Raw genomic sequence first — 27,820 nt, 5'->3', positions numbered from 1 at the left:
TCTGTCTGTTTTACTCACTCCACTTACCACCCACTAACTGCCTAGGTACCCAGTACATGCCACTCTTTTGCTGACGACACCTCAACCTTGAACCAACACTTCCCTGCGAACATCTACTCTCAGTTGCAGTTACGACTACATACAGCCCGACCACCGCAATCGTCTCCAAATACTTGCGCTTACTCCGCCCAAACATATACGCGATCGACCAATCGATGAGGTGACGATCAGCAGATACGCAGTCGGTTGACGAACGACAAGCTGTAGCCCAACGACTTGGCCATTCTCATCATGACTGCGCCTGGCAAAGGGTCGCGCTGGGGCGCCTTCCTCTCTTCAGCCTTTGAAGGTGTTGAAAACCGTCTCGATAACTTGCTCGACGAAGAACAACAGGCCGCGCAGGCATCACAGCAATATGAACAGCAGCAGGGAATGAAGGCCGCGCCGCCTGCCCCATCACCGAGTCCCAAGCCTACAACCCCTGGTGCGTCGATGCACTTTGAATTCTTGTTTCGAGTACCAGAGCGGTCGTCGCATGCTAACTCGAGTAAAAACTCTAGCTGTAGTTCCAAAGCCGAATCGAGCCAATGACCGACTACAAGCCAGGCTGGCCAAAGCAATCGCATCGCGAACTTCACAATCTTCCCCACGTAGCTCCATTGATACCGCCCGTGGCTCTGTAGACAAGGAACGACCTGCCAGCACTGAGCCTGTCGTGTCGAGACAAAGTACAGATACGCCAGAGCCGAAGCCTACTGAACACGAAAGCCCAGTCGCTGAGCCTACACCTGTCGTCGAACCATCCTCTACTTTCGCAGAATCACAACCAAGAAGCTCTCAAGATACTCAGGATACAAGTCAAAGCGGGCAAAATGCTAAGCAAGAATTCACGACACCAATTATAATAGAACCACAGTCCGACACAGAATCTCAAACTGCTCCAGCGCAGCAAGCAACAGACAAGACTGAAGGGCAACCGCAGTCTCTAGACCATGAACCTGATGTTCCTAAAGCTACGGAGACGACACAAGCCACGACTACGTCCGAGGAACTACCGCAATCAGAACAAGATTCCAGCCAGGCCGACAAGAACCGCTCAGACGAGGTCCAAGAATATATTGAGCAGATCGACTCCTTACAGGCTAAGCTACAATACCTTTCCAAGAATGCTGCGGACACAGCTAAGCAAGCTGCAAACTCGGCCGCTGCGGGTAGCGCGGAGCGCAAGTTGGCGGAAAAGGACGAAAAGATTGCCCTTTTAATGGAGGAAGGACAGAAGCTTTCTACCTCAGAACAGAAATTCCGAACAACCGTCCGTAAGCTGCGGCTGCAAATCACCGAAAACGAGAAGCAGGCAAATGAGCTCAAAAAGGACAGGGAGAAAGCCTTGGTTGAAACAGAAGCTCTACGCAGCCGAATTAACAGCAAGGAAGAGCAAGAAAAGAGGAATGAGGAGGTTCGGAAGGCTAGTGCCGCACTTCAGAAACAGATCGATGCACTTAAAAGGGACAAGACGGCCGGAGAGGAAGCCTATCGACGCTTGGAACGGGAATCCAAAACAAAGGCCGAACAAGCACAGGCTGCTCATACTGAGGCCCTAAACAAGGCGCTAGATGCTGAAAAGAAACGGCAGAAGGAACTTGAAGGCAGCATCGCTACGTTACGTTCAGAAAAAGAAGCATTGGTCGAGAGGCTGCGCCTCACTGAAATTGAGTGGCAAGAGAAGTTGGACCGGGCAGTAGAACGCGGCCGCAACGTTGAGGAAGAATTGAAGCTGGAACTCCGAGCGGCTGAGAGTAAGCTAGAGGCCATGAGAGCAGCGGCGGAGGAGGCTTCTGCAGGATCCGGAGGTGACATCAAGTTGATACGACATATTGAAACCCTCCAGTCACAGTATGCCTCAGCTAGTGAGAACTGGCAAGGCATTGAAACATCGTTACTGACAAAGGCGGCCAATCTTGAAAAGGAGAGAGACGAGGCGCAACGGCGAGAGTCGGAAATGCGCAAGAAGGCCCGCGACTCGGTAAGTTGGAAGTTGGGCTCAAACAGTGAAGAGTGATGGTTCTAACAACCCGTAGGCCAGCCGCTGCAAACGTCTTGAAGATGAACTACAAGCTGTCAGCCCAGCTCTTGCAACCGCTCGACAAGAGCTTGAGGCATGCCGTGAGGAACTCGCTACCCTCAGAACCCAGCACGTGAGTGCCGAAACAGCACTTGAACAGGCCCGCAGCGACCTCGAGAAGCACCAGCGAGCTGCCAGTAGAGAGGTGTCCGCTGAGGCTGAGCGAAGACAATGGGCAGACGAGGTTGCGATAAGCACACCAAAGTCTCAAAGCAGACCCGACTCTCCATTGCTTTCCGTAGCTCGGACGTTCAGCTCAGACCTTATTGGTCTCCCTGTGCCAGGCAGACAGCCACGTCGGGTACCTACTCCTGGGAGTCAAACTGACAGTGCGGGCGAAGGCTTCTTCTTTGGCAGAAGAATGTCCAGTCAGCCTCCTCGACCAAGTGCCTTGTCCACGACTGGACCCATGATGCCACCGCCACCTCCTTTCTCGCCCTTTGAGCCACCTAGCGAGTCACCTCGCGCAGCGTCACCACCGCCAGATCGCGACGATCTCGAGGACGGTGATCCCTCTTCTCCTCGAAATATGGCGCAGGACATGATTTCAGTGTCAACGGTTGGTGCTGGTCCTTCGGTGCAGCTTGTTGAGAGAATGAGTGCGGCGATCCGACGACTAGAGGCCGAGAAGGTGGCTTCCAAGGAAGAGATGGCTCGCGTTTGCAGCCAGCGAGACGAAGCGCGATCTGACATTGTGAACCTCATGACTGAGTTGGAAGCCCAGAAGGGTGCCACAGCACGAGTCACGGAATTAGAAACGGAGGTGGAGAACATCAATTCTCGATACCAAACTACTTTAGAAATGTTGGGTGAGAAGAGTGAGCTTGTAGAGGAGCTGAAGGCCGATGTTCAGGACGTCAAGGATATGTATCGCGAACTGGTAGAGCGGACAGTGACGAAATAAGAAAAAGGTGGACTCCTTTGTTTCATTTCTTTTTTATTTATTCTTGCTTCGGCACGCAGTCTCGACTTGCGCTGGTTGTAGTGCCTCTCTTGTTCTTCATTCTAACACTAATTCCTGATTACCCTGACATCTCGATACCCTCACGCTCAGCACCTTGCAAGATATATCGGCGCACCTGTTGACGAAAGATTAGACGTAAGTTTTGATATGTCGTCGGAAGGAAAAGCCTAGAATACTTGTCTTTTACTTACTTCTTTGTCTGGAGCCAGATCCATGGCCAATTCTTCTGCGCTGTTCTTGAGGGTGAAGTCTGCGCCTTCTCTGAGAAGGGCGACTGCTGTGTCTCCTGGTGGTCTGGTGAGCAGTTGCTTTATGTCATGGATGACAGTGGAAGTTTCCACTTACCATGGCCTTCTGCAATGGCATGATGAAGAGGAGTATAGCCCTCGTTGTCGGTAGGATTCAGCGGGCTTCGGTTTTTGAGAAGAATGTTCACCATTGGCACAGAGCCAACAGCGGCTGCACGATGGATAGGATACTGGCCTCTGCGATCGCGAACTCGGGTAGATGCACCATTGTCAATGAGAATGCGGGCAATGTCAAGGTTCTTCTTGGAAGCAACGAAATGAAGGGCGGTCTGTACGATTCAACATGCATTAGACTTTTGGCATAATGGCTTAGACTAGAAGGCTTGGGTGGGAGCTTTACCTGGCCAGTAAAATCTGCAAGGTACAATTAGTTACAATATCAAATACGAAGCACAGATCGGTGTCCTACTCTTGAGATTCACGTCGGCATCTTTAGAGATGATGAGCTTTAGAACAGCTTCACTTTCGGGGACACTGGCTGAAATCATAAGAGGAGACCATCCACTTCCGTCCTGTTGTATGGTCAACTCTGCCTTCTGCTTTGCGACGAATGTTTCGCAGTTTACAGCTTACCTGAACGTCAGCATCGAAACTGCGTTGGTTGGCTAGCAACTGGACGATTTCGAAGTTATTGGAAGATACTGCCCAGTGAATAGGATATCGACCATCGTCATCCTTGCGTTGCGATAGTTTAGGATCCGACTACCGATTAAATGAATACAATGTCTTGATCTGGAACCCTCGAACACTGACCTTGAGTAGTCCTTCAGCTACAGGCACTGTGCTTGTTAGTAAATGGTGATCAATCCTAGCCCTGTAGCAGCTCACCTCGCCCCTCACGAGCAGCTGTATGGAGAGGGAATTTGTCTTCTTTTTCCATCCTGATATTCTAGTAGCCAGAAGATTAAGAAATATATCAATGAAAGGTATGTGATTGTGATGGAAATCTTACCTAGATGCTTCGAAAGAAACTTTGTTCGTAGGGTAGGTAGGTGCAGTATACACAATATCTTACGTACACCACAGGCCTAGGCAGTCGCTGTAAGAGCAAGAGTACAGAGCTAAAGCTGTTAGCCACAAACTGTGGCGCTCATATTGCTGCGCCACACGGCAATCCAGCATTTACACGCTCCAGTCGCAACTTTTGGCGTCTCTAGACTTAGCAACAACTTTTTCCAACGACTATTCCCTTTTTCCCTCGGTCGCAAAAACCACCGCACATACGCAATGGAAACGCCAGAAGTACCAAAAGATGCGCTGCAGCTTGGCGCTCTCGCCGCGCAAAATGCTACTGTTTCAAGAACACTATACTCACACGCTCAAGCAACCAACACAAAGCGACAGAAACTAGACGACGCGTCTGAAGATCCCATCATGAAACGTCGGTTTCGCAACGAATACGCCGATGTCGAGACTCTACCGCCCTCAATCACTGCGAAACTTCCGACTAAACAACCTGGAAAGAAGACTAAAGCTGGAGCGCTGGTTCGGCCGGCCATGAAGCTCCTCGAGGGCGCGCCCGGTTCAGGCAAGGCGTCTGCATCCGCAGCTAGGAACGAAAGCACACCACAGAACATGTCCCTTACGACACGGGGAACCCAGAACATGATGCAACAAAAGCCCGAATGGCACGCGCCATGGAAGTTGATGAGAGTCATATCAGGACATTTGGGTTGGGTTCGTAGTCTGGCTGTCGAGCCTGGAAATAAGTGGTTCGCCAGTGGTGCTGGCGACCGAACTATCAAGATTTGGGATTTGGCGAGCGGCTCGTTGAAATTGACACTTACTGGACACATCAGCACAGTACGTGGTCTTGCTGTGTCCCCCCGTCACCCCTATCTCTTCTCTTGCGGTGAAGATAAGATGGTCAAATGTTGGGATCTCGAGACGAACAAGGTTATTCGCCACTACCACGGCCATCTGAGTGGTGTTTACACACTGGCTCTGCATCCTACACTTGATGTCCTTGTCACTGGCGGTCGAGATGGTGTTGCTCGTGTTTGGGATATGCGAACCAGGAGCAACATCCATGTCCTATCAGGCCACACTCAGACTGTCTCCGATCTTGTTTGTCAAGAGGCGGATCCTCAAGTTATTACCGGATCGCTGGACTCAACAGTACGACTTTGGGATCTTGCGGCCGGAAAGACCATGGGCGTGCTCACCCACCACAAGAAGGGTGTTCGAGCCCTGGCTACCCATCCCTCAGAGTTTACATTTGCCAGTGGCAGTACCGGAAGTGTGAAGCAATGGAAGTGCCCTGAAGGAGCCTTCATGCAAAACTTTGAGGGTCACAATTCCATCATTAACACCATGAGCGTCAATGAGCAGAATGTCTTTTTCACAGGAGGTTAGTGGTGCAATTCAGGAACTACGACTCATGAGCTAATCTTGAATAGGAGATAATGGATCCATGAGCTTCTGGGACTGGAAGACTGGACATCGATTCCAGTCTCTCGATACCACAGCCCAGCCTGGTTCTTTAGACGCCGAGGCAGGCATTATGAGTTCAACGTTTGACCGCTCTGGACTACGTCTGATCTGTGGTGAAGCTGACAAAACAAGTATGTGCCACCCACCTCGAATATGTTTTGTTCGTTTGCTAATATATGTACAGTTAAAATCTGGAAGCAGGATGAGACAGCGACAGAAGAGTCGCATCCTCTCGAATGGAAGCCAACTCTGGCCCGGAGGAAATTTTAAGGTGCATGGAGTGGCATTTCTGAATTAATGACATATTGTCCCGAGACGCCGCTCTGCTGGCTCTATATTACAGTTGTTTATACACCGATACCCAAGGCTTTTAAGTCCCCGTCATCACGGAGGGCCAATTTTACTTCATCGTCTGCAATGGAAAGGCGGAGCTTACTCGATCGCTCGGCACGCTGAGCTTCGAGGTTAATTATACCCGCCGCTACTAACTCCAGGGCCGCAGTGTGAATATGTCCAGGCCGGATCATTGGGCGCTGTCCACTCGTCATTGTCCCCTTCAGACCGCTATTGAGGACTGCCGCAACGCCAGGGAGCGCTGGGGGAGGTCGAAGACTTGCCCGGTGTATCTCGTCGAGGGTCTCGCCAAATGTTGTCTCGGCTAGCCCTGTTCTTCGAATACGCAATAAAAGAGCTGCCATGACGAGTTTGGACATTAGTGGAAGACTGCGAAGGTGTTGTTGGATAGGATTAGTCGTGGCCTCATTAATGGCCTTCTTGATTGTTGCAATGGTGACGCGGGCTGAACCCTTTGACTGTGTTTGGGGATCTCGTTTGCTTGGAGTGGAGGGATCAATAGGGGCGTCCGCCTCGGCAAGCTCAACCGCCCGCCGACAAATGTCAAGGGCTCTTCGAGCGTCGCCACTGACTGCGGCTACCTTTCGGCTAGCAAATTGAATGGCATCTGGGTCTACGATATTCCCAGGAACTCCTTCTAATCGTGACTGAATGATTCTCATGAGCTGCTCGTGATTGTATCCAGGAAAAGTGATACGTGTGAGACCTATGTATGTGAGTCAGTACTGCATCGCCATGTGGTGAATTTGGAAACGTACCCAAACGACTACTAATTTTGTTGCTCAGCGTACGCTCCGGAAGATCCATGGTGTTGGCGACTGCTAGGACAATAAGACGACTGTGTCGCAGAGTAGGCCAGTTGAAGAAGTTGTACATGACAGCCTGGTTCTTTGTAACCAGCTGGTCAAGCTCATCCATGAGCACTACACAGGGGATACGACGAGGACTAGGGTTACTGAACTCCCTCTCCAGGAGATCAAGAGCTTGAGCTGGACTGGCTCGTTCCCCCTTGAGGGCCTCCCAGAGAAGAGTATATGATTGATGAGGATCCGTGATCTTCATACCATTGATCTCGACGAAAATAAAGTCGTCGAGCTCATCAGAGCCCACAGACTCCTCTAGTCTGGAGACAACCTCGCGGACTGTTGCTGTTTTCCCGGTTCCAGGCGTACCCGAAATGTAAATACAATTTCCAGTGCCATCTGAGATAGCAGCCTCAAGATGAGAGTAGACCAGGGAAAATTCACCTTCTCGGCACGGAAGGCTTGTCGGGACTGAGGATACATGTAGGCGAGATCGTGCTATTTGAAATGGAGAAGATTCAACTTGACTCGGCGACAATTTACGTGTTGCCAATGGTGTAAACTCAAGTCTCTTGCTTGCGCTTCTATAATGCACTGTTAGCGATCCGAACTGAAATGTCTAGAATCCGGCTTACCTCTTGACACGAGAGCCTGGTGTCGCTGTACTTCTTCGAGAAGTTGGCGTCGCTGCTACGGAACCCCTTCCGGTCTTGGTCGGAGTCTGTGGGACCTGGGGAGGAAGATAGGTATCATCGGCAGGAGATGGACTTCGAATTTTACGACGAATTCGTTTAGCTTTTGTCTCGGCCTTGATTTTGTCCATCAAAGCAAAGAGGTCATCCTCGCCGCTATATATTTCTTCCCATATAAATTCTTCCGTATAGGTTGCAGTACGAGTGTTGCAGCCTCTTCGGCAGACAAAGACCTTGCCATAGTCTGGGTGGTTTTTAGGAATTCGGCCTTGGGGGTATTTGGAAAGGAAGGCATCATGAGACATGATCTTTGCTTTGCCATTGACGGACGCTAGGGGGTTGATGTCCCAAGATGGGGAGAGGTAGAGTTCGTTCTAGAGATGTGGTTAAGTTGCGCCCAGTAGCCTAACAAAGCTTTTGTCTTACTGGATAGAAGTCGGTTCGTTTCTTTTCCTTGTTTCGAATCTCCCTTTCACTTGAGAACCACATGAAGTTGACTGCCTTCTCGCCCTCCCCGTCATCTTCGACAAAATCGCAAACCAGAGCAACCCATGCTTCATTAGATCCATCGGCCTTGAGCATAAGAGCATCTCCGATCCGACATTCGAATTGACCAATTCTGGCTCCAACAATCCTATCACCAACCACCTTTCTTCGTTTTCGGTCACTCTGAGGCTCATCGTTCCGTTCGGTCGTTGGGGTAGAGTTATAGACCCATTCCCAGGTCGGTTCATCGCTTGCGAGTTCGTCGTCGGATAGATCGTTGGGGTTTTGAGGTAATTGGCGTTTCGCCTTTTCTGCTGAAGCGGTGCGCGCCATTATCTAGTCGTCGTTGAAAACAAACGCTGTTGCAGTGATGCACGCGTCGTGGGAAACGCGACGTACTTTGGAAAGTAAAGAATAAAAGTGGTTGCCAGGGCGTATGCACGTACCGGGGGACGTGCGAGTAGACATCTACGAGGTTAGAGTATTGGCCCCTTTCTAACAGATAACGTTAGTACTAAGTTATCCCCCTTTTACAACTTTCTACATTTTAAAGAGTTGAACTAGACATACTTTGTGACGGAAGATTAATTCTTTTTTTTCTCTCTCAAACGCTTCTAAAACGAGTTCCTTATTTTGTGACTAATTACCTACCTACCTATAGTAGTAACACCACCGCTATCAAAGTGTAACCAGAATCGTGGTTCTTGAATAGCATTCGGAAGTGTTTATCCAGCTTGCCTTGCTACCATCGAGGTTTTATTGCAGAGTTGTTCCAAGACGCTCTAAATCCTAATTGAAAGTTGTATTTCATACAGGTAGCAAACTACCCAGATATGAAAACTATCGATTTATTTACCAGGTTTCATAACGTGCATCGGGGATTGGTATCAACAACAACAACACTCTTCCTTACAAGACCTATCAACTGCGTCTTTGTTTGTTGATGTATACCTGGACATGTCAAATTATCTTGCAAAGCAGTCTGGTAGGACGCGAGTGAGTTATAACGATTGCCATTGCAAGCTACATGGTGTCGCTCTGCACATTTAAGCAAATCAATTGTTTGCCTAGTCCTATATCCACAGAGACAGGTCGGTTGAGCTCTGTTTTTTCTAAACAATAGACGAGCACAAGCCATCAAGTAGTAATAGAAAATGAGGCTGTTGGGCTGGATAGAAAACTTATCAAACAAAGAAGCAAGTACCCGAAAACAGTGCAAGTGAATGGAAAGGCTTCCCATGCAACTGTCCACCAAGCAAACTGTCTACCTCCGTAGGCAGGAACTGGCCGTCACTGTGATTCACTGCTATATCAAGCTCCTACCTTCCTCCACCTTGGTGCCTATTCTCTCCACCCCCCTTCGCAACTTGTGAGGCTCCCCGTTCTGTCATCCAGATACATCATTGGTGCTCACAAACCAGTGCGACATTTCTACGCCGGTGTACCTACCATAAGAGCAACAACCGTTCAAAAATCTTCTTTTCTTCATAAAGCCACCAAAGAGAACCTCGAGGCTCGCTCAGTAAGCCCTAGTTGGCACGGAGAGATCTCATCCCGCTATTACCAGGAACTTCCTCGGGTCCGAATCATTGATAACGTGGTCTTCATCAAGAAGAAGCTTAGCGGTAAACATAGTAACCCTGTCTTGATATATGCTTCTGACATACACAAAGAACCGTAACTATTGCAGCATGTATCGAGGAAGAGGAGGAGGGGGAGGAGCCAGACGCGGCAGGGGAAACTTTCCTCCAGCTGGATCTCCCAGACCTCTAGCCGGACCTCCTAGACCTCCAGTTGGACCTCCTAGACCTCCAAGGTTCGCATCAACCAAAAATGACCACATGCCGACGAGCAAATACATGAGAAAGGACAGAGACGAGAGAATTCGGCAGGCCGAGGATGCGGAGTATCTTGGTCGTCCACCGGCAGACAAAGATCTGATCCAGGTACGATTAAAGTACTGGCCTCACACTGCAAGCAACCAACATTGACATGATGTTTTAGGTGACACATGTACTCCCGAGCAAAGAAATCCCCAGCGGCCTCGAAGACTCGCGGGTATTCAACGACATCCGAAGACAGTACCAAGTCTATATCACCCGCGATATACCCAACATACTCGACATTCGTTGCGAATCCATGGCCCGTCTCCAAAAAGCGCTTGAAGCAATCAACTGGGCGATTCGCGATATGCGTTTGTCTCAAGACACTCCTAATGTTTGTTTCCTTACCCAGAAACCCAATGATGTTCTCGTCAACGACATGATACAGGTTGGGCTTGGCACTCGCTCTTCCTTTCTCTCCCGTAGTCCCAACATCATCAGTGATGCGACTGCAATGGATCATCATTTGCCACAGTTGACGTCGAATATTGTTTCTTCATCAGAAGGCCTCATGGCTCTCAACAAGACCATGGGGTTGCGTGTCAACTTTGGGCTCCTGGTCCCTATCAAGCGAAAGAAGGGCGCCCAAGAGGAAGCCACTTATGCCGACTTCGCCAAACTCGTGCAAGGCTATTCTCGACGCGGAGGCGCAATCTTTTATACTAGGTGAGGTGGTAGGAAAACTCAGATATTGACCAGTATACCTAACCTGAACCAGGCTTGAAGATGATGGAAAAGCAGAGCAGCTAATACGTTTCCTTGTGCAATCCGAAGAGGCGATCTGCAGCGGCGTAAAGGAGATGAAGCGAGGCTGCGAGGTGGTCGTCAAAGCTAACGGGCTCGACATCAAGGCCGAAGGAGACTATATCTCCGGGAAAGGTGTGCAGCTTGCCATGGTCCGAGCTACTAGGCCAGAGCAAGGCGCCCTCTTAAATTGGACAGTCGCTGCCCCTGACATGTATGTTATCTGAGGAATGGCTGTGGATGATCTACTGACATTTTTGTCTTACAGGCAATACGACTGGAGCTTTCGAATCGATGCTTGGGACCAAGTCGAAGTACCATCCGAGTTTGAGAATTTGGCAAAGAGGATATCGATCAGCCTCAAGCCAGACGATGACAGTTTCCTCCCAATCCCAAACGTCAATACCGCTCAACTTGCGAGTCTGGGTGAGCAGATCACCGAGATTTATACCAGATCTTGGGCAATAGTCCCTTTCAAGGAGTCTAACTATGCGATCAAAATTGATGTCACTAATAATTTGAAGGGACTCCAAGCTGGTGAGCCTCAAGTCACTTGGGGTATCGAACTGTACGCTCCTCACTGGGAAGAAAGTGTGAATTACGCTAGTGGAGGGCGGAAAGATTGGGGGAAGGAACTCGAGCATATTTGGACGGAGGGTGAAGATCTCAAGTCGAGGCTTGAATGCTTCATGCGGACCATATTGGAGGTTCAAGCCCTCCTGAACAGAAACTGATTCCGGTGCCGGTGTCGTCTAGCCATAGTGGACACGCAAAGGCGACGATGTGTCGACTGGGACGTTTCCGTGGGCCTGTCCACTTTTTTTTTGTAGCTTCTGTAGCTTCCAGGAAGATAGTATCATTTGTTTGTTTTCGACTAGGCCTGTTGTTCATCCTGCCCTTGGCTAGCCATTATCTTTTGTCTCAGAACTGGGTGAAGCTTGCGTTAGCCATGTCTTTGCCGAAAAAGAAGACCCATGTATTATGGACTTACCTTCTTCAATTGTTCGTGCATTTGTCTGCTTTCTTTGCACGATAACCTCGAGATCTTTGAGGTTGGTCCCCAGCTCCTCGACCTTGGACTCGTAAAACTTTTCGGCGGACTTGAGTTTCTATATTACGGTCAATCGGTGAGCACGCTAACAAAGTCATGGATCGCGCACCTTCTCAATCAAGAAACCAGTACCTATGTCCACCAGTACAGTATCGGCATCTGATAATTCCCCACGGACGTACAGTGAGTTGGTCAGGGGAACTAGCACAGAGTTGGCTCCTGGAATGTGTTAGACGTCGTCGTCGTTGAGGGCGTCGGGCGCTGGGCGAGAAAATCGACGGTAATGGGGTATTTCGCACCTTCAGGAGCATCGGCCCTGCTCTTTACGCATCGGAGGCAATCCTTGAACTTATTCTGGGCTGCATGAAGTTGCGCAAACGACGTCGTCAGATGCTCGAGCTCTTCATCGAGTTGCTTCTTTACTTGAGCGAGCTGCTGGGGCTCCAGGGTATCGAGATTGACTATAGCAGGGACGAGTCAGTGGTCGAGTGTAATTTATCTGGTCGGATAAGAAGAGCTTACTTTGTTCTTGTTTTCCAGACATTTTGGTGTGTTATTGATCGATTCGGTAGAGGTCGTTGCCGGAGTCGTAAATTGATTGCTCGTTTGGATGCCCCTCCATGGTCTCGCTTCGTAAATATTATGACGTGGGGTTATTGAATTCTACTAACGGGGGTGTTGTACACCACTGACGATACCTAGTACCTAGGTACCTAAACATCCTCAGGAAATGGGCATCACCAGTAACCACCCCCTATCTGGAAATTTGCACAATATACAGCTTCATTTACCCAAACCAGCTTGGTATTGATATCCAACTAGCCTCAGCTTGTGAAATACTATTTATAATAATTTTTTATAACGCATCCAGCCTAGTATACATGTGCTTACAGTCGTAGTAATGGTACAGCAATCCACCCCTAACAGCTCATAGCTTGTCCAACAAACTCGAGATGAATTCGGGTAACGCATCAACCTTGACGTTATCTTTAACCGACAGTCGTCGACATTGGACTTCGCAGGTACCATTTTCCTTGAACGATTTACCCAGTATCACCAAAACTGGATATCCCACCATGTCGGCATCCTTCATCTTCCAACCAAATGATCGTTTGCGATCATCAAGGACAACATCAAAGCCAGACTGTGACCCATTATTCTTGGAAAGTGTGTCGTAAATGTCCAAAGGTTCATCAGCCAATCCATTTGAAGGTATAATCGCAACTTCGAAAGGAGCGATAGCTCGAGGCCAGTTCAGTCCTCGCTCATCAGCAAGAATTTCAGCTACAGCACCAAATATTCTGGAAACACCAACGCCATGGCAGCCCATCTGAACTGGTACACGGCTTCCTGGTGTCAGACCCTCTTCCACAGCCGCATCAGGAAGTCCTGATCGTGGGAGGTCGACACAGGCGTCGAGAGGCACCGAATAACGAGTGCCTAGTTGAAAGGTGTGACCACATTCCAGTGCCTTATGGATCTTTAAAGTACCCTTGTCGCATCGGGGACAACTATCACCATCCGAAATGGGGACCAGGTTCAATCCTGCACCAGTGCCTGAACCCACAACCGAAGAAGACCTTACTTCGTGAGACTTGAGGGGTTCGGTCAATAATGGCAACTCATTTCGGACACTTTCGAAGCTTGAGGCGAGATTGCCATCGATGACATTAATCATCTGAACGTCGCCACTCTCCAATGCTTCTCCCCATAATGGCAGTGGATTTTCGATGGTGGTATCTAGTTCCGGAACCACTGACTTGACAGCATGAAGGCTTGGGCCGCTATCGGGAGAGCCTCCAGATGGTTGAGGATACCAAGCATTGACAAGGATCTTTCGGTCTTTCGAAATGCCTCGCCAAACACGAAACTGGGATGCCGGAACACTCGTTGCGCTGTCTGTGGCTAGAGGTACCCGTGCAGTGGCAACCTCATCGTTAGCAGTGTAATCGCAAGAATTGCAGCTGACAACGGAATCTTCGCCAACAGCACTAGGGAGGTGATACTCGTGGCTGAGATCACCACCCATGTCGCCAGAGCTTGCTTCAGCGATGAGGTATGGCAGTTTGAGTTCGGCAAAGAAGGCACGGTAGGCCCGGGAAACTTGGCGGTAAGTCTCAACAGCTTCGCTTATCGTGAGATCAAAGGTATAGAGATCTTTCATGAGGAATTCCCGAGAGCGGAGTAAGCCATGTCGTGGACGGCGCTCATCGCGATATTTCCGAGCTACGACCAGTCAGCAGGCCAGCATTGGAGCTGATCAGAGGCATACATACTTATTTGATATAGCCTGATGGGCAAATCTTTGTAAGAGTTGATGATTCCAGCAACAAGTGTTGTGATTTCTTCCTCGTGAGTGGGAGACAGGATTAATGGTGTGTCTTTACGATCTTTAAGTCGAAAGAGCTAGGCAGTTAAGTTAGTCTGTGTCTCTTCAGGAATGCCTCCGATTCTTACTTCAGGGGCAACAGAGTCAAGACGATTACTCCTTCGCCAAAGTTCCTCTGATGAGATAGTTGATAGCGACAAGCGAGATGCGTCTGTGTGGGTAGTTTAGCAGTGGAGACCAACTTATGGCAACGTACGAACCAACTGAGTGCATATGCTTGTCGATTAACTTCTCAATCTTGTCCTGGACTCGAAGGCCTAGAGGAAGAAGTTGGAAGATACCAGAGTGAGCCTGCCGATAGACGTATCAGTGTCTACTCGATATTGATTGATATGGTGGAAATACTTGACGAAGAAAACCACCCCGAATGAGCTTTCCGTGACCGACTACAGTTCAATTAGCTCATATTAAATATAGGAAAAGGATTGAAAGCCTTCTAACACTCATTGTCATTGGCAGTGAGGCCACCAGTTGGCACCCATGTTGTTGAGAGGGTGGAGCGGGTTGAGACGGCCTGAGATATGCTTGAGACAGAGAAAGCTCGCAATTGCACACCGAGAGACCTCCTACAGATGTCTTTGCCACTTATACGGGTGAGGCCTGAGAGGGCCATGATTTACAAACTTTGACGGCCAATAATTGACCAAGTTAAGCGATCATAATGGATTCAAGACCCTGTTTGATAGATTCCCATATTCTGTTCGGGAGAGTTCCTGCTTGACTGACACCAGTGGAGCTTAGTCATCGCCGGAGTACCTGTAAGTGGTCCGCTGTACTAGCGCCCGTAACGCGCCAGACGCCCGGAAGAGTGGAGGTGGGGCACTGAGAAAAATGCGCCGTCTAAAGAAAAAAAAAGTTCAAGGACCTGGAAGCGCGCATCTGCATTTCAGAATCAAGACTTGGGAATTTTCATTCGAAGTTCTCGACTCCCAAAGGAAACGTGCACAATGGCGAAGCCTACAAAGAAAGGAAAAGGGCCTCGCAGCTCATCAAAAGGCCCGAACCTCGACAAGAATGCTTTGGAGAACCTGACTTCCACTCTAGACAAGAAGCTAGGAAAGCGAAAACAACCTCCTACCAAGGCTGCAGGCGACCAGCACCAAAAGAGACAACGAAATACCGACAACGCAGCTGGCGACAAGAAGAGCGGCAAGATTGACGAAAAGACTCTCTTGGAGGAGATCAAGGCGCTCGGCGGCGATGAGAGCGATCTGGCGCTCATCCAGGGTATCGACTCAGATGACGAGGAGAACGTGAAGGGCTCTAAGGATTCCAAGCCCGCCGACAAGGGTTTGAAGGATGAACTTGCCGCTTTTTCCAAGCAGCTTGGCTTTGCTGAAGTCGAGATGAGCGAGGCAAGCGACGACGAGGAAGACGAAGTTGAGAACGAGAGCGAGGCCGAGGATGATCTCGAGGATGTCGATGACGAGGAAGACGACGAGGACGAGGTCGAAGCTCCCAAGGAAACTGCGCAGAAAAAGGGCAACATGGTACGCTCGGTTTGCCTCAGAGTGACTTTTCTGACCACTAACAGTAATATAGGCCTTCGAGCCCAGAGCAGACTGGCATTCCACCGAATTGCGCAAATTGCCTACCCCGACTACCGATGAGCCTAACCCTCCCCGTTTCGCCTTTGATGCATTGAAGGTGCATGCGCAGGCGCTTCTGGAAGAGGATGCTACCAAGTACAGAACTAGTGTCTTTGCGCAGTCTTCCCACAAGTTCTTGTCTACAATCATGTCCAGCGGTACTCTCAGTGATAAGGTCTCGGCACTCACTCTTGCCGTTCAGGAATCTCCGGTCCACAACATCCGAGCTTTCGACGCTCTTATGAGCTTAGCCTCCAAGAAGAGTCGAGGACAGGCTCTAGGTGCTATCGGTGCTCTGGTTGATTTGCTCGGCCCTGGTTCATTACTCCCTTCCGATCGTCGCCTTCAAACTTTCCACGACCAGCCAGGCCTTGTTGGTACTTTGCAGCGAAGCTCTGGAAAGCCTTGGGTTCCTGGCAACGCACTTCCTGGAAAGATTACACCCGCTCATCTGATTGTCTGGATTTACGAAGATTGGCTGAAGGCGACTTACTTCAAGCTCATTCAGGTCCTCGAACAGCTGTGCTCAGACGAGATTGAGTATTCGCGTACTCGAGCCCTTGACTTTGTTTATGGACTTCTTAAAGATAAGCCAGAACAAGAATCCAACCTTCTTCGATTGTTGGTCAACAAACTTGGTGATCGAGACCGTAAGATCTCCTCGCGAGCATCATACCTGCTTCTTCAGCTGCAAAACTCGCATCCCGGTATGAAGCCAATTATTGTCCGAATGATCGAACAGCAGGTTCTGCTGCACCCGTCCCAGGATCACCGATCAAAGTACTACGCCATCAACACTCTTAACCAGACAATTCTCAGCAGCAAGGAGCCCGCCGTGGCTGAGGCTCTCATGCGAATCTACTTTGATCTCTTCACCATCATTCTCAAGACCGGATCTCTGGGCATCAGCGCGCCTACTGACTCGAAACCGAAAGAGAAGGAGAAGGAGAAGGAGAAGGAGGAGGAGAAGGATCCAAATGATAGGAGACATCCCAGTAGACGACCTCCAAGACCGCGAGCTGGCAAGCCCGTAAAACCCGTTGCTTCAGAGCCAGAAACCGAGGCTGCCGACAAGCTTGTATCTGCTATTCTGACTGGTGTTAACCGTGCAGCTCCCTTCATGGTGGGCAACGATACTGTGTAAGTGACGATACCGCTTCCAAGTTCTCTTCAGCTTGCTAATAATACGATAGCATGGAATCTCATCTGGACACTCTTTTTAAGATTGCTCACTCCGGCAACTTCAACACAGGCATCCAGGCTCTTCTCCTGATCCAGCAAATATCCTCTTCACGAAGCATCGCAAACGACAGGTTCTACAGAACTCTGTATGAGTCTTTGTTAGACCCCCGACTGGTCAACTCATCCAAGCAGTCGCTTTACCTGAACCTACTTCTACGTGCGCTAAAGAACGACGTGGACAGCCGTCGCGTCAAGGCATTTGCCAAGCGTATGCTCCAGATCACCGGCCTTCACCAGCCTGCATTCGCATGTGGACTACTCTACGTTGTTGGCCATTTGCGCGAGACATTCCCCGATATCTCCACACTGATGGATGAACCAGAGGAGGGTGATGACGATGTGGATGAGAAGCAGAAATACGATGGACGAAAGCGAGACCCCGAGTACAGCAACGCCAACCGAAGTTGCTTGTGGGAGGTGGTGAGTGGACATTTTGAAACTAAGAATAAAAACAGAAATGCTAACAATGACCAGATTCCCCTCCAAGGTCACTATCATCCCTCAGTTACAGTTTACGCCGCGGCTATATTGGAGCGAAACAAGAAGTCACTAAAGCCAGATCTGGACAGTCACTCGCTCATTCGATTTTTGGACAAGTTTGTTTACCGAAACGCCAAGTCTACCGACTCATCCAAGGGTGTGTCTATCATGCAGCCTCTCCGAGCTTCCAAGGATGTTGGCGACATCTGGTTGGGCAGCCGCGCAGCTGGAGGAGCCACAACTGCTGTCAACTCTTCTTCTTTCTGGAAGAAGAAGGCTGAAGAAGTTGCTGCTGAAGATGTCTTCTTCCACGAGTACTTCCAACAGATTGACAAGGAAGGCAAGGAGACCAAGAAGAAGGCCAAGGCCGGCGCGGATGTCGCATCTGATGATGAGCAAGAAGATGAGGTTTGGAAGGCACTTGTATCAACCCAACCCGGTGTTGATCCTGATGACGATGGCTCTGATGTCGGCTTCGATCTGGACGACGAGGACATGGCTTCAGATGATGACGACTCGCCAGCGATGTCCCTGGATGGCGAGCTGGACGAGGATGATGACGACATGAGCGTGGATATTGAGGGATCTGATGAGGAAACGGGCGGCGCCCTGATCAGCGAGGATGAAGAAGGATTTGAAGTCAAGGAGGCAGTGAGCGAGAAGCCCAAGTCCAAGCGCAGAAAGCTGAAGGATCTTCCCATGTTTGCCTCGGTCGACGATTATGCGGAGCTCTTGGCTGGAGAGGAAGACATGTAGGAAGGTTGACCGAATACGGTATGAAGCAGAGCATGTGTTTTGATAAATATGACTATACTAGACACACATTGGTTCAGGAGTCAAAAAGGCAAATGGGCAGATACACTGTTTGGTATAGTATTATGCCATTCGCAAACAAAATTCTCATTATTATTCTAATTAGGTATCAAACCACTCAAGCTCATCGTCTTTGGTAAAGATGGCTCTGTACGTCTTTCCACCGCTTGAATCATCGCGCTCTTCGGTGTGAATACAGTGAAGCTTGGGAGGCTCATCACCACCGCCAATAAAGATGCGGAAATGAACGTAAGCTGGACCTGAAGGGTCAGGCATGGCAGGGATTCGAAGCTTTCCAAAGAGATGGATTCCATATGCTGAAGTAGCAGCACGGACAGACTCAAAATTGTCGGCGCTAAAACCAACCAGGTCGTGGTCTGAGAGGTTTTCCTGGATATCATGTCAGTTTATTTCCAGTAAGAAAGCAATAAAGATGAATGGCTTACAACCGCAGCAAAGTACTCTGGTTCGTGCTCTACATTACATTGTTAGCTTTGCTTGCATTACACAATGATCAATTCTATATAGGTAGGTACGCACTGTTGTAGTCGTGTCGGAGGTGAACCAGCGTCTTCTTCAGCTCTGGCAGTACTTGCTCAAAGGCAACGATTGAATCCTCCTTGGGAGGGTGAGCAGAGCCCAGATCGACGGTTTCAGCGGTAGCCTATACAGAATATTAATATGGGCTCATTATTTCCCTTGTTCGATCGTTGTTTTATTTGTCGTACCATTGTGAGTTGTTAATGATTATAGTTGATTAATGAGTTGAAGTTATTGCAACTCGAAAAAGGGCAATCCGACTCTTTAAATACCATTCACGAATGCACAACCAACTTGATACAAGGTAATACAAGCATAAAGAACGTATGTCGTCAGCGGCCTCTGATCGACCTATACAGACACACAGATCAAGTCTCGCAGCCTTGTCGAGCCATTCTGGTTGGACGATGTCCACGTCACAGCTACGGGGGAATCCTAGGTAGTACTCAGTATATCCATGCGTATCTTTAGTGATTATCAGGGTCATCCGCACTTGGCGCATCTGCAGTTACAGTGACAGTATTGAGTCCAGCCACGTTATGGCTAAGACACTTGGTTAAACAGTACCTGTCAGGTTGGTACATCATAAAACGGTTCGTGGCTGTAGCGCCGTTTAATTACATTTAACGCCGAGGTCGACTTCCTATCCGAGGCAAAGCGGGATCGCCGATAACTTTAGTTAACCTTTAAATCTTATCAAAAGCCGGGGGCGTCGCAACATCAACTTTTTTCTTCTCTTTCCTCTGATCCCCTTTTCGCCCTTTTTCTTTGTTTGTACATTTCGACATTCACCACAGCATACTTGAAAATGTTTTCTCAACAAGTTGGTCGCAGTGGACGTATTGCAGCGCAATCATTCAGACGGTTTGCTCGCTCTACACAGTCCCGCGGTTATGCGACAGGAGGTATGTAACCCCTCCCCACCGCTCAAAACTACTTAAGCAACGACATGCTAACAAACCGGGGTTATAGCAGCTTCAGCAGCAGCTGGCAGTGCTTTCAAGAGAGCAGCTGGCATGTTGGTTGCCGGCGTAGGTGCAAGCACAGCTGGCGGTGTCGGAACCTGGTATACGATGCACTCAAACGGCATGGGCTTTCACTCCGACGAAGAGAGCCTGCGACGCTTCGTCGCTAATCACGAGGAGGCCAAAATGGTGGAGGAGACCATCAACAACCACCCTCTGATCGCAGAGCTTCGCGCGAACCCTGAACTTACCGAATCACGACCACACATGAAGATGCCTGCATCGTACCGAAGTCGGAGCTTGACTGGCGGAGCCCTCATTGGCGAAGGAAAGGTGACAGTGCCACCTTATGCCTGGGTTGCGCCAGAGGGCAAACAGCTCGTGTCGGTGGCATACGTTGGAGAGGATCTGTGCGGCCATCCTGGTATTGTGCATGGCGGATTCCTAGCGACGATGCTGGATGAGGGTCTCGGACGCTGTTCTTTTGGTGCGCTCCCTCATAACATTGCCGTGACGGCAAACCTAAACGTCGATTACCGCAAGCCGACACCAGCAGGAAGCTTCTTGGTTCTGCGGGCAGAGACCTACAAGGTGGAAGGCCGCAAGGCCTGGGTTAGAGGACATATCGAATTGCTGGCCGACCCTGGAGAGAAGCCAACAATATTGGCCGAGGCGGATGCGCTTTTCATCTCGCCCAAGTATGCTGCGGTAAGTGATACACATCTTTTGATGCTGAGAATCATGCCCTAATCCGTTTTCATAGGTGATGCCCAAGATTGGTTAAGATGAGATTAGAATAGATGACTCCCAATGATGACATTTTAGAGCGAGCGAGTGACGGATATAAGTAAGCGGTTTAGAGCTATGGTATTTATTCATATAGAGAGAGCGCTTTGGGTGTTGATAGATAGGTAGAGTGATAGATAATGTGGCTTCACAAGGACGTTTTGTAATGACAGGACATAATTATGCTTTTGGAGTTTGTTCATAGACAGTACCTACTAGGTATAAACGTCTCCCATTTTCCCAGTAAAGGAAACGTTGGCCACGGGAAGTATGCGATGACATTAACAACAGTACCAGACTGTTAGGCTATTTATTCTTATTTGAAGCTTAGAGGTTACTACTCACAAACAGCATGATGAGAATAAAAAAAGAAAGAAATGAATAGATACGAAGACAATGTTTGTCTCTGATGTCAGTGGGAGTCATGTTCTTGCAGATTCTACAGTACTACTGACTGGGACGGTAGGAGCAGGTCACTTTATTAAAGGCCGACTTCCGACGCGTGGGACAGAGTCCGTGGAGAAGCCGGGCCTGCGCCAGGAACTAGCAGCTGCGCGACGAATCAGCTTGTACAGAAAGAAATACTACGTAGGGCCTCTGATGTCGCCATCTGGGCCAGGATCATTCATAGGTTGGATGTGCGTGGTAATCATGCCAAACTGGAGTCCAGAAGTACCTATCGGGGAGTCTGTCGCAAAGTCTACTACCGACCGATGGTCCGATCACGACATCGCGCGGCGTTGTTCCGGGACTGGAAAATCGCTGCAGGGAAGGAAGATGAGTTTTTATCTCTCAAGTCGTGGGGAAGTTGCAGTTGGTCTCAGATTTCCCCAATTGTTTACTTCCAGACAGTTAGTTACTTGCCTTACTAACATCTCACCCCATATATACAATATTTTTCTTTTCTCTTTCTTCATCTATTATCTATACCTTTTAACCATATCAGTTTTATATATACACAATGGCTACGTAAGTTTGTCCATTCAATATAACCGACCTATCTTCTTGTTCCTACACCTTGAATGAATGGAAGCATTCACTCTGCCCCTCCAAAAAAATATTTTTACCCCGCCATCATATAGACATCCCGCCTGTGTAAAACATCACCAACTAACAATGTCTTTCACAGCAACATTACCTGGCACCCTTCTCTATCGCGCAAGGAGCGCGAAGAGACCCGCGGCCAGCGTGGTCTCACCATCTGGCTGACCGGTCTCTCTGCCTCTGGCAAGTCCACCGTCGCCACTGCTCTTGAGCAGCACCTCCTTCACCTGGGCGTCGCCGCCTACCGTCTGGATGGCGACAACGTTCGCTTCGGCCTCAACAAGGACCTTGGCTTCTCCGAGGCCGACCGAAATGAAAACATCCGCCGCATCTCCGAGGTTGCTAAGTTGTTTGCCGATTCTTCCACCATCGCTATTACCTCCTTCATTTCTCCCTACCGAGCGGATCGCCAGGTCGCCCGTCAGCTACACGAGCAGGCTACTCAAGGCGGCGACGAGCCTATCCCCTTCGTCGAGGTCTACGTCGATGTGCCTCTCGAGGTTGCTGAGCAGCGCGACCCTAAGGGTCTCTACAAGAAGGCTCGCGCCGGTGAAATCAAAGATTTCACTGGCATCTCTGCTCCTTATGAGGAGCCCGAAAAGGCTGAGATCACCATCAAGACTCACGAGAACTCTGTTGAGGAATGTGTAGCTCAGATCGTTGAGTGGCTCAACGAGAAGGGCTACCTCAACAAGAAATAAATATGTAAATGATGATGATTGCGTTTTGCGTTTCAACAAGATAGATAGGGTATTAATGCCATGTCGGCTACAGACGTCGTCACATACAGACATGATCAAAGTATAGAGTACAGGTGTCTCTTCATGCATGCGAATCGTTCTATCGTTCTGCCTCCCAGCTTTCTTGCTTTCCTCCTCGTCCCAGTTCTACCTGTAAACGTCGCTAAGGAAACTCAATCTCGTAGTATACGTATGCCGTGTATTCGTGGCCCTCTCCGGTCTGGAAACCAGCCGCCGCCATCTCTGAGCTCAGCGCAGCATCGTCCTTGGTGATCTTTCCACGCTTGTCTCTTCCAAAAGCGTTGCCGCCGAGGTACGAGTAGTTGGAGTCCAGGGCTGTCTTGACCTTGGGGGCTAGCTTAGATGTCGTCTGCAACTTTCATTAGTAATGATTTGCGTTTACAATATCGGATCACTCACCTTGACCAGTGCTGTCACGTAATCCAGAGGCAGGCCGTATCGGAGGACTGCTTCGACAAAGACTCGTAGGGTCATGACATGGATCCAGATCATGACACTCTCACTCCATCCTGTGCGTCCCATACGCAATGCCTCTCCGCAAACCTTGCGCTCCTCGTTGGTCACTCGATCAAGCTCCCTTTGCTCCTCTTGACGACCTCCCTCAACGTACTTGAACTGGCGAGGCGTCCACTTCTGCTCTCGGCACTTGGCGAGGAACTCGGCGCTGTGTTTCTTAAACGTCGCAACTGCATAGAGAACAAACTCGTCATCCTTGGCGACTTCAACAGCCGAGCGAGGAACTACCATGGGGGCTAATGTCTCATAGCCTTTGAGGAAGTCCTTCTTCGCGTTTCCAGGGACAACGATAAGATGCGTCTCTATGTATTCGGAATCCTGAACAAGAAGGGCGGGATCAACGATAGGTGTCAGGGATTTTGTGGAAAGGTTACCACTATATTCAAAGTGTCAACAATACAAGCTAGACCAAGGCTCCAGGTACAGCAAGTACTTACGTCTGACGCCTCTGCAGCGCTGCGAGATTTGTCTTGACTGAGTTGTACTGATTGAACTTTGTTTTCACATCGGTATCAACGTTGGCAAGCTCCTAATGATGCGTGTTAGTCGAAGCGCGAGAGGTAGACGTAGAATAGCATGCCTTCTGCAGGGTGCTAATGAGCTCTGCGAGAGACTTGTCGGCTCGGTATCGAATCTTGTTCCAGCTGAACGTGCTCACATACTGGTCGGTCGGTTCTGTCGTGAGTTATTAGCAGCTAGTCCATCTCGTAGAATGCGCGCGACTAACTATCGTTGACCATTTTGTACTGGGCGATGCGGTCCTCGTCGCCCTCGAGCACGTTCTTTAGAGAGTCGGCGACCTTGGAAACAACAGCCTCGCACGAAGCCTCAAGCTTGGTGAGCTCGTCTGCCTGCTGGACGAGAGCGTCGAGGGTGCCGATCTTGAAATCGGGGATGTTGAAAGGCAGGACGGAGCCATTGTCGTTAGAAATGGTGCCGCGCAGAGACGAGACGGCATCATCGCGGTCGCTCGAGTCGAAGACGCTTTGCGGCAACGATAAGAAAGCGTACTTTGTCGACATGGTTACGAGTTGTCGCAAAGAACCTAGATAGGATCGGCTATGTCGAGATGTTGAGGATGTCTATTGAATTGGGTTGCGGAGTAGATCGGGGGTAACGCCAGCAGAGGACTAGGACAGCTCTAACTCGGTGAGAGCTTTGGCATAAGATCGTGGCTGGAATTCACAGGCTCATCGACAGACAGCGCTTGATGATATCCACTCTGCTCAAGGAAAGTAAGATGATGCCGGCCGGTATTGTCTCGTCTGTTGTATAAATAGGTAGCGTAGCGTAGGTAGCTGAAGTTGCTAGCACTGGACCGCCAGGTAGGTACTAAGTTAGAGCTTATGCTGTTGGACAACAGTTGACCTTGGAACCACTCAAAGTGGCTTGTGGGTTGTGGCACCAGAGTATGACGATTGCTGTGGCTGTTGAGCTTCGGCCGTTACCTACTACCTCCAAGTGCTGTCTGGTAGGTACCTTCCAGCTAAGATAAAGGAGCACTCGAAGTAGGTACATGGGATTATAGAGCCCCACCAAGTCAGGTTGGAAGGAACGGGCCCGAGCCTGTGTGAATCACGGGGGAGGGGCCATCAAAATGGTTATCGTCCACTAAGATCCAGTCACTAACACGGCATACGACTTGCGACAACACCAAAAGCCACAAGCTACTGGCCATTGGTCCGCGCATCGTCAACGTCGCAAAATCTGGCATATATGTTCTCGCGTTTTACGGATCACTGGTAGTGTAGTCCCGAGACCCACGGCGCAGTATAGCTGTGGCCACGATCTCATACTGGCGCCATACCCTTTGAATCCCGCACGCACATTCCGAAACAACTAGTCCAGTACTTTTACCCTTTCGAATCAAGTAATGAACTAACAGACGTCTCAAAGCTTCTCATATCACCCTCGTGACCAATCCTAACGGGAATATATCAAAAGCATCACACCACACAAGCACCACTACCTTGTTTGCAGCTGTATCAAGGACCACAGCAAAGCTCACACCTTCACGTTTAAAAGGAGCAGAAACCTCGCTTGATCCACAGATGAATTCATACGTTGGAGCTGGAAATAAACCAGAAACCTCACATGGACTACCGGCACCAGAGGAAGCTCTCTTGCCCGGAACCCTGAACCCATATCATGATGGCCGCATACGAACGGCAGTTCCGAGCAAGCTCAAGGGCAGGACAACCAGGACCCAAGGCAACTTCAGTGTCTTGCAAATGCATATCCAGAAGCCAGAGATGACGGCGCGTGACCTTGCTGCTAAGCGTACAAGTGAAAGAACCGCTGCTGCTGCAAAGCTCGCGAGTTCTCAAGGATATCGCCACCCAAGGAGACTTCGGCTGCAACCTTCAGTTACCTATCCAGCCTCTGTTCCTGTTGCAATATCTCTGACTCGGACCTTCTCCCCACCTCATTCGCAACTCCCATCGGTCGTTCCACCTGTTCCTAGGCCCAATTCTCTACCTCACATCACTACTTCACCTGCATATCAAGAAAGATCCTTACACAGGCAGGCGGTAGCGGCAGCGAACATCACATTGGATACTGATACCCAGCAGGTGGATGATCCGTTTACAGAATCAAATGGTCTCCAGGAGATAAGCCCAGAGCATTCTCGCGGGTCACTTGCTTTAGATACTATACAAGAGGGTAATACGGAACAACCAGATGGCCCAGAGACAGGCCAAGATCTTACGCAAGACACCAATATGGAAGTCCCGGGTGAACCATTCATGACAGTAGACTCACCAGGGATCGAAACAGAACATACGAGCGAGGTAACAAATGTTATGAGAGAAGTCAACAAGGAACAAGCAAGAGAGATAACAATTGATCTACAAGAGACCAACACGAGTCATATAGCCAAGCCAGGCTCTGCGCCCCAACCTCTATCACCTGCTGTAGTCAAGGCAGAACAGGCACGGATCCTCACACTCTTTCGATACACCCAGCCAAGGTTCATCGTAGACCAGCTTGTGGAGGCGTTGGTTCATTTTGGAACAATGCCTGATGTGCCTCCGACAGAAACAAGTTTGTTTATTCAGAGTGCTTCCAACAATGGTCAGGGTGATCTCTTCGTCTCCTGGCTTTCTGAAATTTTCCCTGCCATCCCTCTCGAGTCACATAAAATGAAGAAACCCCCAACAGGGAGGCCACGAGGCAGGCCAAAGGGGAGCACCGCTGGTTACAACAAAGAGACGACTACAGTGCAAAATGTGAGTGCTGTTTTCGTTCCCCGGTCACTTGAACCGCACGAAACCACGAGCACCCAAATCACATTGATTAGAGATGGTCCACACAAATCACAACAGGCCGTTGCAGGTACTCAAGGACAGGATGTACCACTCTCGCCGATCCAAACCGCTCAAAGTCTCACAGCTACCATTGTACCGGCCTTACGGGGACAGGAAGACGTGACACTACAACCCGTTGCAGACGTTTCAGGCCAGACTGTTGCAATCCCACGAATGAGGCCAATATTTCCTTCAACGGCGCCAACTGCAGAGGTATCTGCGTCAAACCCAACACCAGTACAGCGCAAGAAACCTACGGGTAGGCCTCGCGGCCGACCACCTGGGTCGAAGAACAAGTTGAAGTCGATATCCAAAGCACAAAGTAAAAAGGTTGACCAGCAGGATTCGCGACCTGACAAGTTAAATTGCTCAGTGTCACAGTCTGGAGCATCCTGGCCTCAACAGCAAAGCGGCGGCCCTTCGGATACTACTGAGTCAACTAGGGTGAATCCGAATCAAGCAGTCACCAGAGTCGCCCAGGCAGATGCACCTAACTCGCTTGGTGGCATCAAGGAGAAAAGAAAGAATACTAATACCGAAGTCTCCAATATCCAAAACCTGTCGTTTATTGCCTTGAAGGAACAGAGGGCCTCGCAGCAAGCTCATCCGCGAGAAGCCCCAGCTACTATTTTGCCTCAGGCCTCAGACTCCACTGCGCCGACAATAAACAGTTCTCTTCATGCGCAACACGCAAAGCGGCGTCGCTTATCCCAGGAGATGGTGCAAAGGGATTCTGTGTCGTCTACGTCAAGCATTTCTGGATCACGGGCGCTGCCAGATGTGTTTGAGAGCAATTTGAGCCTGGGATTCCAATCAGCTCAGTCTCGTCCGTCACAATATGTTTCACGGCATCGAAATCAAAACTGGGATATGGAGAATTTCTACCCGGTGCAACAGCCTCAATCTCAGCTGCATCCTCGCCTACAGCAACCGTCCCGTCCACAGCAGCTTTCACGAAATACAGGATCTGGAGCATGAAGTCTATCATCGCAAACTTCTTCTCCTCCGAATGATACTTGTTAGGAGCAAAAGGGAGAACGATCCTAATAGCTGTTGAAACATATATTTTTCAACGCTATGCACTGTAGTCGGCTCTTCAGAGCTCCTGACTGCAACTTCCAAACATGTCACTGCTGGCCATGTATCTATAACAGCAGCAAGCAGAGGCAGCAGAAAATATGATACCAGATGGTGGACCGGCTGATCATTTCGATTCAAAACATCCACGCAACCAACAGCATTGAGCTTTCCAGCACGTTACCAAAAACCTGATGGTCAGCCGTTCTTTTCTCAACAAACGTGACGTGCAGCACCACTCAAATATGTCGGCGTCTATAGCCAACGCGAGAGTTCTACACTCATGATGGGTATGAATGAAGGCTAGCAGTCCGATAATCAAAGCTACCTAGCATAGACTGCCACATCGTCTCGGGCGCAGAGGCCCTGTTTGAAAAGATCTTGTGGCTATGATAACACTACACGAGACGTCCAATTACACGCAGCGCACCATGTGCAGAGAACCATGGAAACATATGGGGAATGGTGTT

At 49.6% G+C, this 27,820-nt stretch overlaps 13 protein-coding genes across 13 annotated transcripts, besides 3 other annotated features; 7 read left to right on the top strand and 6 right to left on the bottom strand.

Moving 5' to 3' along the window:
• Positions 1–291: 291 nt before the first annotated feature.
• FPSE_03376 (uncharacterized protein) lies at positions 292–3,026 on the top strand (the record flags this gene model as incomplete). The annotated part of the gene is made up of 3 exons (XM_009256495.1): positions 292–484; positions 561–2,023; positions 2,079–3,026. 3 exons carry the CDS (start codon positions 292–294, stop codon positions 3,024–3,026), a joined length of 2,604 nt encoding a protein of 867 aa, XP_009254770.1.
• A 118-nt stretch (positions 3,027–3,144) lies between these two features.
• Positions 3,145–4,274, bottom strand: FPSE_03375 (uncharacterized protein; the record flags this gene model as incomplete). The annotated part of the gene is made up of 8 exons (XM_009256494.1): positions 3,145–3,201; positions 3,278–3,372; positions 3,432–3,663; positions 3,735–3,748; positions 3,804–3,906; positions 3,968–4,096; positions 4,148–4,173; positions 4,223–4,274. The coding sequence occupies 8 exons, from the start codon at positions 4,272–4,274 to the stop codon at positions 3,145–3,147; spliced, it is 708 nt and encodes a 235-aa protein (XP_009254769.1).
• A 347-nt stretch (positions 4,275–4,621) lies between these two features.
• FPSE_03374 (uncharacterized protein) lies at positions 4,622–6,097 on the top strand (the record flags this gene model as incomplete). Its single annotated transcript, XM_009256493.1, has 3 exons — positions 4,622–5,744; positions 5,794–5,958; positions 6,012–6,097. The coding sequence occupies 3 exons, from the start codon at positions 4,622–4,624 to the stop codon at positions 6,095–6,097; spliced, it is 1,374 nt and encodes a 457-aa protein (XP_009254768.1).
• Positions 6,098–6,174: 77 nt separating this feature from the next.
• FPSE_03373 (uncharacterized protein) lies at positions 6,175–8,495 on the bottom strand (the record flags this gene model as incomplete). Its single annotated transcript, XM_009256492.1, has 4 exons — positions 6,175–6,887; positions 6,940–7,568; positions 7,620–8,050; positions 8,103–8,495. The coding sequence occupies 4 exons, from the start codon at positions 8,493–8,495 to the stop codon at positions 6,175–6,177; spliced, it is 2,166 nt and encodes a 721-aa protein (XP_009254767.1).
• Positions 8,496–9,853: 1,358 nt separating this feature from the next.
• FPSE_03372 (uncharacterized protein) lies at positions 9,854–11,523 on the top strand (the record flags this gene model as incomplete). The annotated part of the gene is made up of 4 exons (XM_009256491.1): positions 9,854–10,108; positions 10,167–10,711; positions 10,764–11,003; positions 11,058–11,523. 4 exons carry the CDS (start codon positions 9,854–9,856, stop codon positions 11,521–11,523), a joined length of 1,506 nt encoding a protein of 501 aa, XP_009254766.1.
• A 140-nt stretch (positions 11,524–11,663) lies between these two features.
• FPSE_03371 (uncharacterized protein) lies at positions 11,664–12,384 on the bottom strand (the record flags this gene model as incomplete). The annotated part of the gene is made up of 5 exons (XM_009256490.1): positions 11,664–11,716; positions 11,781–11,898; positions 11,950–12,059; positions 12,140–12,301; positions 12,363–12,384. The coding sequence occupies 5 exons, from the start codon at positions 12,382–12,384 to the stop codon at positions 11,664–11,666; spliced, it is 465 nt and encodes a 154-aa protein (XP_009254765.1).
• Positions 12,385–12,674: 290 nt separating this feature from the next.
• Positions 12,675–12,702: a repeat region.
• A 66-nt stretch (positions 12,703–12,768) lies between these two features.
• Positions 12,769–14,842, bottom strand: FPSE_03370 (uncharacterized protein; the record flags this gene model as incomplete). Its single annotated transcript, XM_009256489.1, has 6 exons — positions 12,769–14,066; positions 14,117–14,246; positions 14,298–14,380; positions 14,430–14,520; positions 14,575–14,615; positions 14,671–14,842. 6 exons carry the CDS (start codon positions 14,840–14,842, stop codon positions 12,769–12,771), a joined length of 1,815 nt encoding a protein of 604 aa, XP_009254764.1.
• A 334-nt stretch (positions 14,843–15,176) lies between these two features.
• Positions 15,177–18,296, top strand: FPSE_03369 (uncharacterized protein; the record flags this gene model as incomplete). The annotated part of the gene is made up of 4 exons (XM_009256488.1): positions 15,177–15,719; positions 15,772–16,958; positions 17,012–17,480; positions 17,535–18,296. The coding sequence occupies 4 exons, from the start codon at positions 15,177–15,179 to the stop codon at positions 18,294–18,296; spliced, it is 2,961 nt and encodes a 986-aa protein (XP_009254763.1).
• Positions 15,590–15,682: a microsatellite.
• Positions 16,749–16,790: a microsatellite.
• A 159-nt stretch (positions 18,297–18,455) lies between the features above and the next one.
• On the bottom strand, positions 18,456–19,084 carry FPSE_03368 (uncharacterized protein; the record flags this gene model as incomplete). The annotated part of the gene is made up of 4 exons (XM_009256487.1): positions 18,456–18,743; positions 18,800–18,828; positions 18,894–19,017; positions 19,082–19,084. 4 exons carry the CDS (start codon positions 19,082–19,084, stop codon positions 18,456–18,458), a joined length of 444 nt encoding a protein of 147 aa, XP_009254762.1.
• A 617-nt stretch (positions 19,085–19,701) lies between these two features.
• FPSE_03367 (uncharacterized protein) lies at positions 19,702–20,642 on the top strand (the record flags this gene model as incomplete). Its single annotated transcript, XM_009256486.1, has 3 exons — positions 19,702–19,798; positions 19,866–20,566; positions 20,622–20,642. 3 exons carry the CDS (start codon positions 19,702–19,704, stop codon positions 20,640–20,642), a joined length of 819 nt encoding a protein of 272 aa, XP_009254761.1.
• A 963-nt stretch (positions 20,643–21,605) lies between these two features.
• On the top strand, positions 21,606–22,389 carry FPSE_03366 (uncharacterized protein; the record flags this gene model as incomplete). Its single annotated transcript, XM_009256485.1, has 2 exons — positions 21,606–21,613; positions 21,774–22,389. The coding sequence occupies 2 exons, from the start codon at positions 21,606–21,608 to the stop codon at positions 22,387–22,389; spliced, it is 624 nt and encodes a 207-aa protein (XP_009254760.1).
• A 202-nt stretch (positions 22,390–22,591) lies between these two features.
• On the bottom strand, positions 22,592–23,987 carry FPSE_03365 (uncharacterized protein; the record flags this gene model as incomplete). The annotated part of the gene is made up of 5 exons (XM_009256484.1): positions 22,592–22,798; positions 22,849–23,341; positions 23,403–23,494; positions 23,624–23,640; positions 23,693–23,987. The coding sequence occupies 5 exons, from the start codon at positions 23,985–23,987 to the stop codon at positions 22,592–22,594; spliced, it is 1,104 nt and encodes a 367-aa protein (XP_009254759.1).
• A 1,029-nt stretch (positions 23,988–25,016) lies between these two features.
• On the top strand, positions 25,017–27,251 carry FPSE_03364 (uncharacterized protein; the record flags this gene model as incomplete). The annotated part of the gene is made up of 1 exon (XM_009256483.1): positions 25,017–27,251. The coding sequence occupies one exon, from the start codon at positions 25,017–25,019 to the stop codon at positions 27,249–27,251; it is 2,235 nt and encodes a 744-aa protein (XP_009254758.1).
• Between the last annotated feature and the right edge of the window lie 569 nt (positions 27,252–27,820).

The sequence above is a fragment of the Fusarium pseudograminearum genome, chromosome 1 (genome assembly GCF_000303195.2).
Source record: "Fusarium pseudograminearum CS3096 chromosome 1, whole genome shotgun sequence".
Classification (NCBI taxonomy): Eukaryota; Fungi; Ascomycota; class Sordariomycetes; order Hypocreales; family Nectriaceae; genus Fusarium; species Fusarium pseudograminearum.
This window is presented reverse-complemented; position numbering and strand designations above follow the sequence as displayed.